General features: G+C 30.5%; 1 protein-coding gene across 2 annotated transcripts in view; it reads left to right on the top strand.

Annotated features, from left to right (window-relative positions):
• LOC106461043 (F-box only protein 38-like) overlaps window positions 1-12,107 on the top strand; it is a 28,322-nt gene continuing 16,215 nt past the window's right edge. For both annotated transcript variants that reach the window (XM_013920829.2, XM_022387900.1), the window contains exons 1-6: window positions 1-770; window positions 3,561-4,211; window positions 8,242-8,398; window positions 8,769-8,931; window positions 10,778-10,958; window positions 11,681-11,854. In XM_013920829.2, coding sequence (XP_013776283.1) covers window positions 3,653-4,211; window positions 8,242-8,398; window positions 8,769-8,931; window positions 10,778-10,958; window positions 11,681-11,854 — 1,234 coding nt within the window. In that variant the 5' untranslated portion in view covers window positions 1-770; window positions 3,561-3,652. The remainder of the gene's footprint in view (window positions 771-3,560; window positions 4,212-8,241; window positions 8,399-8,768; window positions 8,932-10,777; window positions 10,959-11,680; window positions 11,855-12,107) is intronic.

The following is a 12,107-nucleotide window of genomic DNA, read 5'->3' as shown; positions in this document are numbered from 1 at the left end:
GAGGTGGTGTAAGGTCGCCTATTCTCGAAGGTTTTACTTTGAACTTGCATTTTCAAATTTACTAATTTTGTATAAGTTATCAAATTAGTTTAACCATTGTTTAGTTACGACTTTAACATAAAGTAATTTTGATGTAATGGTAATATCAATTGTTAACGTTTAGGAAAAGTTAAGCTAGAAATTTTAAACTTCGTATACACAACACACTATACTGTGTTACGTGTGTATTACTATTAAGTATTAAATATTATATATAGTGTATGTAGGCTTAGTAAACTGCGTGTAGGTTGTAACTAACTGTACAGTATAACTTATGCTATAGTATAGATACTAAAAGTTAGTTTGCATACTTTAGGCCTAGGAATCATTAGTTTGAATATGTTAAAAGTGTAATTTTTAAATAAAAGCTGGTATGGATGAAAATTCTAAAAGTAAGAGTGAGAAGAATAACTTAAAATCCTACTGGAAATTGAATAAAATTAAAAGTACTGGTGATAGTAAAATATCAAATGCACAAAGGACTCACCAGGATTTTGAATCAAAGTTCACTAAGAAACCACCTCATTTCAAAGTTCCTGGTAGTGGTATAACATCCTATGCTTACCGACACCCAAGAAGATTTCATCATTTATTTGTTGGTGGATGTTTGCTGATTTTTTTTAGTCGCCCGTTATATGATATTTTCATTAGGAGTTATGTGGAAGATGGAAGTTTTTCATCAGCATTGAAGTCTATAAAAAAGACAATGGGTTTTGTGACTGAAGAAGTAGGTATGTATAACTTATCACAACATTTTTATGTATACATTATCGGAACTTGTATATTTTTGTGTATGTATAATTTAACATAAACATATTTCATTTAAATTTTGGGCTGAGCGAAGCTCAGTGGTTTAAATGTGGCACTGTGGATCTGAAGTTCACATTCAAGAGCATCGTTTCACAAAAGGTGTGGGATGTGGTAAAGAAGGCTAACTTGTGTACATTTTTTTTTATCTGGCATGACTAGAAATGTTATTTGGAGCCTCCAACCTTGAGGGTCTTCCTCTTCCAAATGATACCTCTGCTCACGTGGTTTAACTCTAACTTTCACTTTTCCTCCCGTTGAGAAAGCAGTACCTCAAATATATAATAAGTGTGATAAAACTTGGTAATATACATGTACATCATCTGGAAACATTTCACATATGCACAGTTGTTTCACAATCAAATGCTCATTAAATTCAAGTTTATTTTGTACACTTGGAGTTTGTAAGTTTAATTATAATGGTAAAATTCTCACTCAAATGGTTAAAATAGAGTTTTATACATTTCGGTGGTAAATTGCAAAAAAGACATTGGGATTGTCCTAATTTAATACCTTGAATCTGAATACGTGCACAGACATGTCTTCAAACATAATTGTAATCTTTATAAGTCCCTATATACGTATAAATGCTAAGCAAAAAGCAACTTTGTGATATAGAAAAAGGTCTATTTAGCAGTAACAGTAAAGACATTAGGTTTGCATAATCACTTGTTTGCAATATCTCTCATAAAGGTGTGAATTTCACTTTTCATTTTTTCAGTATTTTCATGTTAAATATGAATTTAGGCCTAGCTTGGGTATAAACCACATTGTATATAACTGTAAATTTGTTTTGATTACAGATTTTATAGATAGGTCCCTATAAGTTACTGATAATGACATATGATTTGTGATGATTAGCTTAATATTTTGTATTTCTTTTCCTTGAAATGTTTAAGAATTAAAGGTGATATGATTCTAGTGCTCATCACTCTCAGGAGATAGACATTCTTCCTATGAATATTCTGACTAATGGGATTAAAAGGTTGGAAAGTGAACTTTGATGTTAATGGTAATATGTTACACTGTACATTCTGGTTTTAGTTATAGAGACCTAAATAAAGATGTTTTCATTGACAAAATATTTTTAGGTAGTTTAATAATATTGTAGAATGGTTGTACGTGATGTGTATGTTTAGTTGAAATTATTTTAAGTCTTTTAATGGATTAATGTATGGGCATGAAGTGCTACATTTAATTTGTGTGATGTTTTATTTGGGTGGAGTATGACCTCAAAGAACCAGATGGATGTTTATTTTCATGTTCTTATAATTTGCATTTTGTTATTATCGTTAACTTTTATGCCTGTTTAGAAGCTATCTTAGCAAATTAAGTATTGTTAGACAACAGTTTTCAAGTACAGCAAAGTTCAATATAGAAATGCAGTTTGTGTCAAGTGCTAAAGTGACTGTGAGAAATCTGGTCTGAGCAGCTACATGTTTGTATACTGTGCAATAATTTATATTTAAATAGAGTATTTCTCTTCATGTGTTGATAAACGTGTGTGATAATTAATAATATATAATTTCAATTAAAAGCATAATTAAAAAAGTATTACAATAATTGGTATTGTTACTTGTATATAGATGTTAAGAGCTTAAACAAAGCATCATTAATTCACACTAATGCCCTGAGATCAGTGCTTTACTGTCTGGATAATCATTACTCTAATCAGTTCTGATTGTTTTGTGTACAATGTTCCATTCACTGTGATTAGTTTGTCTTTGAGCCTATTACAACAAACCTGCATCCTTTTGCTAACAACACACACAGAGTCCAGTAATATCTTGAATAATCATGCAACATTTAGTATCACCAATGTATAACCTATGTAATGTGATGGTTTGTACTTTCAAATAAAATTTTATGTTTGGTATATAGATATTAAAAGCTCAATTTTATTTTGGTTCTTACAGCCAGCCTTTTTTTTACTTTGTTCTGTTATATGCCTCCATAATTTACTCATTTTTCCATACATACATACATATTCCTGTTGATTACCAGTTGAACCTTTACACCCTGTTCAAAATTGTTTTTCAGCTCTTGATGTGCAGAAAACTCGTAAAAGTAGAATATTTTCCAAGTTTTGATAACATTCTGGCTCTGGTTAATAACTACATAAAGTGCTTTGCTAATATTAGCTTTGATGTGTAATAGTGAAAGGAAAAAAAAAAGATTTCCATCTACAGATCTGTGTCTTCTTTATATAATATCCTGAACTCTAGTACATCGCATGAAAATTATATTCTGGTTGTTACCCAGTGGTAAGTCTGCAGACTTATAACACTAGATACCGGGTTTCAATAACTGTGAGAGGCACAGCACAGATAGCCCATTGTGTAGCTTTGTGCTTAATTGCAAACAAACAAATATGTTCTAGTCTTCTGGTACTTTAGTATATGTAATTAGTGAATCCTTCTTAATCCTTTCTTTACCTGTCTTAATCAACAGCAAGGCTCAAATCTGTTTCATACTTTTACTGTTTTTAACATTATAGAATTATCATATGATTACATTTATACATTATTGTTCTTATAATTCTAGTAAATTTAGGTCTTTTCATTTGAAATATCAAAAATTGCAGTATATTTGAGATATTTTGTTTGCATTTTGAAGAATTTAAAGGTTTAGTTTTTGAATGAAAGTAGAAGTACTTTTACAAGAACAATGTACATATGTATACTATGTTAATCCTTTTTTTTTTTTCATTACAGGTGTTACAGAAGAGAAAAAAAAAGTAGCCTAAAAATAAAAATCTGTTTGTAGTAATTTTGAATGGACAACTAATTCATAGTTTTCTATTAGTATGGTAGTATTTACCAAGCAGTTAGACATGGAAGGTAAAAATAATCAAATTGAGTTGACTTGTCTTTCTCATGAGCTCTTGTGCCATGTGATTGATTACTTGCCTCTAAAAGAGGTTCTATCATTGGTACTGCTGTGCAAAAAACTGCAAGATGCTGTAGCTCTGCATTTAAAACTGTGTAAAACAATCGACCTTGCCGAAAGAGAGGTTTTTGGATACATGCCTGCTACCATCACTGATGATCACTTACACGCTTTGCTTCAAAAGTGTCCACAGCTGGAGGTGGTGTATGGTCTACATCCATGGAAGGTAGAGAGGCGACGGCAGCGTAAACAACCCACTCTTACAGTTCAGGGGATCATGAAAGCCTTAAGTTTATGCCCAAACCTAAGTGGTGTGGAGACGTCAGACTTAAGAGTAGCTGAAGCAGTTTTGCATCATATGCCGCAGGTAGAAATTTTGGGACATTTCCAAAACCGCACGGGTGATTTTCCTCCACGGTCATCATCAAAGTTTAAATTTCCTGCCTATCCTCACATTAGCTCACTACATCTCTCAGGTAGGATATAAATGAGTTTTGTGTATACATGTATAATCTAGTTTTGTAATATTCATTGATTGTTCACTGACTGAAGTCCCCTGAAGGGACAGTGTTAAGTCTATGGCCTTAGAACACTAGAATTGGGGGTTCAGTTTCTTGGAGTGGACACAAAAGATAGCCCAATGTGGCTTTGATCTAATACAAACAAACACTGACTGAAAATGCTGTTATGGAATATTAATGTTTTTTATTGCATATCTCTGCATGAGTTATTGTGTCAACCATATAGCTATTAGACTTGCCAGTGTACAGGGTTTCTTGTATATATCTAGGCTGTCCGTTTCACTAAACTAAACAAAGAAAACTTCAATCCAGCCCTTAGCATTTCAAATAATTATTGAGCTTTCCCATATACTCCATTTAATTTATTTCATCTACTACATCTGAAGACAATCCATTCCAAAGGTCAACCACCCTGTTAGAAAGATGAAACTGTCTTATTTGAATATGACTCGTACTCTGCCCAAACTTATATATGTACCCTAGTTCTTTAACAATATTACACCTCAATATCAATTCCCCTCTAACCCCTTTTTTAAAGAGAAAACAATTTCAAATATCTTAACCTTTCATCATATGATAACTTTTCCTTCCCATGTATCATCCTATCAGCCCTTCTCTCAACCCTTAATCCAGCTATGTTCTTTTTATCCAACTTATCCACCACACCAATATAAGTTGTTTTTTTAACTAACTTTTTATATGGAACCTTGTCAAAGGCTTTAAAATTCAGATATATCAAATTCATACCCTTATCTTTATCCACATAATAGTAACCTCTTCAAAGATTAGTAACTCAATATTTTTTCTTGTATGAGAAAACCAAACATGTACAGAGTATTCCAAGTGAGGCCTAGGTAATGACTTGTATAGAGATAATTTCCTCGTTTGGTAAATGTCTTTAAATGCACCCTAAAATTCTGGTAACTTTACTACCAGCAACAGAGCATGTTTGACATGTATGCAAAATCTAATTTCAGACCCTGATGTAATATAAATATTTTCTCATGCTCTAATGTCGTTAATACTTGCAGTATTTTCTCATGTACATGGTGTACTTCATACCATTGTATATTATTATGTTTGCTTGCTCATGAATGTAATATCAATAGTGAAGATGCTTTTGTGATTATACTTTTCCTATATACATATATGTTAAAATTAAATAAATCTCCGCTGATTAACTATATGGCACCCATGTGGTGCATCCTGTGCCAAGAGCAAGGTTAAGTCATTGGATGAAAAGAATTGCAGAAAATAAACTTGTCTTTTTTTAAGCACTTTTTTTTAAATGAATACTTAATGGTTGAAATGTGTTCAATAAAAAGTTTCTTTTATTTAATTTTGTGCATTTCAATTTTAATATTCAGTTGAATGGTTGAAATGTGTTCAATAAAAAGTTTCTTTTATTTAATTTTGTGCATTTCAATTTTAATATTCAGTTGATTTCAAGAGTGCTTCGAATGAAAACATTATTGTTTGTGAATTTTCTGAACATAATTCAGCACTGATAGCTCACTAGTAAAAAATTTTAACTTTTTAATTTTGGATACAAGTGTTGTTTTATTGGTTTGAGTAAATCAGTTTCTCAACCTCTGTTGTCATGGTGTGACATAATTGCCAATATCTCAGCTTTGACAAATTGTAGATTAGGCTAGTGATTTAAATGCATAATGAAAGCTCTTTTTCTGTTGATTTCAACTGTATAAGCCAGTGTGACTTCCATATCAGCAGAAATTCATGTCGAGATCAGAGCAGAGTAATAAAAGCTTAGTTTGGTGATATGTTGCCAGAAGGAAAAAAAAAGATGCTTGTGAACAGGTTCTGCCATAATTACAGTCCTGATTTTTTTTTAAAGCTCACTTTTATCATTTTGTACTTAATTTGAATTATGACATTACAGTATGATAGGAAAGGAGATGTTTTTCATGGAAAAAAGTGAGGTAGCCTTAATTAGATTATTTTACACTTGACTGTATTAAGTTTCATTTTACTCACAAGACCTTTGTTTGTGTTTAGGCCTTATTGTCTAAGCAACTGTTCAATTGGCAAAGAAAATAACCAAATAAAATTTGAAAAAATATAAATGAATATAAGAGGTTTAAACTTATTACATATAGTAGATGAAACATTCTGATTAACAATTTAAAAGTTATTTTTACTGTATGCCAGTGATTTTAAACAAAGTGAAACTGTGTGTGTGTTCTGTTTTTTTTTAATCAAAACAAAGATAAGATTTACAGTTTCCTAAATTGAAAACTCTATAAGAAAATTTCCCAAAACTTTAGGAAGATATATAAAATTTGTACTTAAAATGTACAACAAAAGTAAGCATTTTTTAATGTTTATTTAAAAAATTGCAATAAAACTTCTTGTGTATCTTCAAAGCTGTGGATACCTGCAAATATTACTTATGAAAATAATATGTTTTATTTTTAGAAGCAGCATTATTTGTAAACAGTTCATCTCATGTTTAAAAGTATTTCATTTGGTAGTTTTATTTGTTTTTTTATCATGTAGTAAAATGAACTCTACAGCAGATGAATGAACTGACATACCCGGTCATTTTAGAGGTTAAGTCATTGTTTCAAAATCATCTTACTTATTTTTGCTTCATGAACTTCTCTGTAATCTTAGTTTGACTGTCATTTGTGACGTAGAAAAAATACCAGCTCTACTGCTGTAGTATTAAGAGTATTATTTACACTTTAATGAAAAAATACCAGCTCTACTACTGTAGTATTAAGAGTAGTATTTACACTTTAGCAAGGTGATTTTGTGTTGTCTTAATTAAGTATGGAACCCTGCCTTAAAAGTTTTTATCATTTCAATTGTTTCATAATGTTGAAATTTAGCACTTAAATTTTAATGCTTGTGAATACATAGATATGAAAAATACATAACATTCTGTATATCTAGTCATTTTTACCAAATTATTCTTATTGAAACATATATATATATATATATATATATATTATTTTTAATCATTTTAATTTTGGTTTATGTAATTATCTTACTTTTGGGTAGAAGTTTTTGATAATTACATTAGTTAGACATAATTTTCACTGTGCTCTTTATAAGTGGACTAACTTCCGAATACAGCACAGTGTAGTTTTAATTTTCCTACTGATTAAAACATATTTAGATTAAGTCATATATATATATATATTCTTGTTTGCAGAGGTCTCATGTACCACAAGCATAAACATTAATATATTTTAGAACAAGTGAAGTACAGTTTGTTCATGATAGAGCTCTGAAAAATCAGACCATCCAGAATGACTAGTTACTCAGAGTTTTTAATTTTGTAACTAAATCTTTTATCGTGGCACTTAAATTTGATTCAATATCAAGTGTTATAGTTCACCCAAGTGTTAGATGAAGTAATGACAATAGCAACAAGTTAAGAATAAAAATACTTTTGTCCATTGTACTGTTTCCATATTATATTTGCATAACCTCTAAGACCTCAGGAAGATTAAATTCCCTCATGTAATGTTGCATTTCCTCGTGATTTGGTTTTTATTTAATCCATGCAATATGTTCACTTTCATTGGTTATAACTAATGGAATACCGATGGACCATGTATTCCCGATTGGAAAAGCCAACTAAAAAGACGGAATTACTCAAGCAAAGTTAAATTCCTCGAGAATGTGGGAATGTAATATTTTTGATCCCTTGAATATAAATGGCAATATTCATGTAATTTTGAGTCTGTAATGCCAAGTTTCAAGTTGATGAAATGATATCTAAAAGAAATTCCCAGCATTCAAAATGTACACATATAACAGCTCATCTGTTTTAACTTTTCCCACTAATCATCTTTACAATGGACAAAGTATAATTTATACTTTTAATTTGCATAATTTATGAGTCATATTTAAAATTTAGGATGGATAACTTGGCAAAGTTTTGCCTCTGAGAAAACATTTGATGATAATTGTCAATTAGTTATACATAATGTGTTTTTTTCCATTTCAATACTAGGTGTAGAAGTACCAGAGCTTACAGTTATGCCACAAGTGGAACACATGTATCTACATGGTGTAAGATTCACTAAAATTAACCCCTTCAGAGGTTTCGTTGCTCCAAGTCTCAGAACTTTTGTTATGCGTCACTGTATGGGTCCTTCTGTTGCTTTGAGGTCAGTTCTTTTTTATAGAAAAGGTCTCTATAATCACTATGTTTTTTATCTCAAATATATATTGTGGATATTTTACATTAAGTGTCTGTACGTTTAGTTTTCTGCTATGTACATTGCAGTAAATCTGAACCGTTTTGGGGGATTTTAACATAATAGTTATTAACAAATAAGACTTGGTTTAGTACTTGAAAAGTTGAAAATATTTTGTAGAATTGATTGATGACTTTTTTGGGAGAAGTTGAATGTCTGTTTATTGTGTGAACCAGTGGACATTAGCTTTTAATACATTCTCTAAATCAATATGTAAAACATATTTAACAAAACCATGTTTTACTACTTATTTCTTCAATGTTTGTATCACTCCCTCAAGGTATCTACCTCTGGTTGTGACTCTCAGTAGTGCAACCTTTCTTTCTCGATTGGAACTTGTAAGGGTTCCAATTTTAGGAGGACTGATCCAGCGAGCAGTTGAAGATAGTTGGCGTAATGGTGGCTTTCGAAGATTACGCACTCTGGTCATAGGTGGCTGTAAGGTTAGTGATGATACTTTTTGCACTGTACACAGCATCCAGTTTTGTGTATCTGGTGTTGTGTGTAATACATCTTAAAAGATCATTAACTATAGACCTAAAATTTGTGTATAACTATCCATTAGTCATCTCATTCGAAATAATAGTTTAAATACTGAATGAGACTGAAAAGTTGAAATAAATTATGCTTTGCATAAAGCTTTTATAACTTTGATATATTAATGCTTTTATGTAAAATATAAATTAATTACCTATTTGTATGTTTTGTGTATTACTGAAGAGGTTTGTGATGTTTATAGAGCATACGTTTTAAGTGTATAACAGAAAGTAACATTTAAAAACCTGAATTTGCCAAGTTATGCTACTGTAATTTTAACTCACTTTATTTAAAGCTTGTTTTATATTGGTAAAATCATAGGAGGAACTGGTTAAATTAGTTATTTCTTAACTTATTCACTACAGCCTGGTCAGAGTGCATGTCATGACCTTTTTACAGTGTTACAAACAAAACTTAATTAAACCACTTTATTATCAGTGTATTTCAATAACTTTGGTATAAAAACATAGTTTATAATTCAGAGTTATATGTTATCTGAGTTTTAGTTTCTTAATTTTAAAAAAGAAACACTAAAAAAATTATCGTTCTTAATTTTTCTGTGCCACTTGATGCACCTGAGCTCCAACGTCTCCCCTTTAAAATTTTATAATTTCAAATATTTGTTGATGTAGTTTCATTTTACTGAAGTCTTTAGCTGCATGATCATTAAATTGATACTCTAAACAGCTAAAGGAATATATTGTCAACAATTTAAAGCTGAATAGATTACAAAACATTCTGTTCTAGTGACTGGAGTATTTTTTGTATTCTAAGATGCAAATTTAAAAGCTATGTGAATTCTTTTTTTTTTGAACACCCAAATTTCTGAAAATCAGTGAGGTCTACAGAATAATGTGTACTCAAGTACAAAGTGCTTGGCGTTTCACTGCGTTTTGTCAAATCCTTGTTTGTTATATATATATATATATATATATTTTTTTTGTTAACGAAAATAACTAAAATGTAAAAATTTTAAACTTGTCAGCTTATCTTGGCAAATTTTCCGCAAAGTTAAAGTATAAAATTATACTAGCTCAACCTTGTGTAACAGAACACCTCACAGTCATGTGTTTACTTTAGCTCGACAGGAAACGGCTAATGAGCTCGAGCTCCTGCTTTTCACACAACTATTGCTAATTCAGTGGGTACAGTTATAAAGGACAGCAATAAAACTGTAAAATTAAAAGTGAAACTGTAACTTGGAACTTTATTTATGATCAGTACTGCAGAATAAAAAAATGGGAATAATTATTGTATTTCATATTTTCAAGTTTTTATTTCAATGTACATTGACGATTTCACTGTAGTTTGTTGGGATGGAGAAAATAAGGGATGTAATATAAAGTTTTACTGAAAAAAACACTTGATCTTCATTTAGGAGGTTGTAGAGGTTATGAAAATGAAATGTGAAAACTATAATACAAAAAGTATTTTCATTCTTTGATTGAAAATCATTTTTCAGTCAGACTGACTCAGTAAAGGCTTCAGAAATTCACAGAGTAATCTTTAGTAAAAATACTTTATCAAAATATTGTTTCTTTTTTGTGCACTAAAGAATTTTTAATGTTGACTAAAATTTTACCAAATTTTGTCAAGATATATATATTAGTAAGTTCACAGTTACAGCTTCACAGAAACAGGCTTGATCAAATGGATTAACACTGTTCTTAAAGTGTTAAAACTGATCTGATATTACAAGAAAGAGAAAAAAATTAAACCTTTTTAATAACTAAAAGTTGCTTCACATTTCAGAACATTTTGGAATCTGATATTGGACACTTGATTATAGTGGCTAGTGGTAATCTTGAGAACCTAGCTATTCAGCCATCTCTGACCAAGGATACGCTCTTTGTTGCTTTGTCTTGTGCACAAGGAGATTTCAGTCGTCTTCAGTCTCTTCATCTTGGATACGTGGAGGAACTTCCATCCAAAGGTAGGAATTCTTTGTTCAGGATTTAATAAGGGTTATCCTTTAAATATGGAAATAAACTGATACTAAGAAATTATCCATGAATATTGAACTAAAGTAGATGACTTGAAATCAATAGTAGTAATTATCATGCTTGAGTTAACTAAGGATCTCATTATATGAGCTTTTAACTGTACTGAAATAGAGGAGGATTTAAACTGACTTCTTAGACCCATTTAGAAATTTTTAGTAAATCTCTACTCAAGTGCTTTAATTCTTTTTGTGATGGCATTTCTTATTTTCATATTGGTTTTTACATATTTTTGGAAGAAGTATACATGTATACTCTGATTCGGGTGATCTTAATGTTTGAAATAAATTATTTTATCACAACAAAATCGGTTGAAATATTTCTGAAATTTGTTATAACATTGAGTTAGACGAATTGCTTTCAAATGTGGCAGAAAGTGTATACAAGATCTTTAATAACTTGATTCTGAAGAGTAAAAAAGTAATTTTCCACAAGCTGACCTAAAAATACATTAAAAAAATCTTAATTTTATACATTTATTCTAATCAGTTAAGCATTTTGAAGAAATTATGGACCAATTTTTATTAATTAATGTTTATTTATGAAATACAGAGAACATCATTCATTATCAGATGTAGTTTAAAACATTAATTCACCATCAGTTTTTTTTTCTTTGAATATTAATTTCCTGTCTAAACTTATTGGATTGTTGTAGGTGAATGGTCAGAAGAAAGACTTCTTTCTATGGGGTTAGCTGAATTTCCTGATGTCCCTTCACCATTAACAGATACAGGAATGAAAGTTATTGGACAGTTGTTTCCTAGTCTAAAGTTTCTTACTGTAAATAATTGTCCACATTTGTTGGCCCCTGATACATGGTCTCCTAACAGTATGTAAGATTTTTCGTTTTGGTTTGATAATAGTCTTTTAAAATCATAAATAATATTCAACGTTAAACTGGTACACACAATTAAAAACATTTTATTTAGGCCTATCTATGGCTTTCAAAAAAGTTGACGACTCTACATTTTTCGACGTTACAACGTCATCCTCATGTAACCTACATGTAACGTTGAAACATGTAGAGTCGTCAACTTTTTTGAAAGCCATAGATAGGCCTAAATAAAATGTTTTTAATTGTG

This window comes from Limulus polyphemus, unplaced genomic scaffold, assembly GCF_000517525.1.
Source record: "Limulus polyphemus unplaced genomic scaffold, Limulus_polyphemus-2.1.2 Scaffold36, whole genome shotgun sequence".
Taxonomy (NCBI): Eukaryota; Metazoa; Arthropoda; class Merostomata; order Xiphosura; family Limulidae; genus Limulus; species Limulus polyphemus.
Note: the sequence above shows the minus strand (reverse complement) of the source record. Positions and strands in the feature narration are given on the sequence as shown.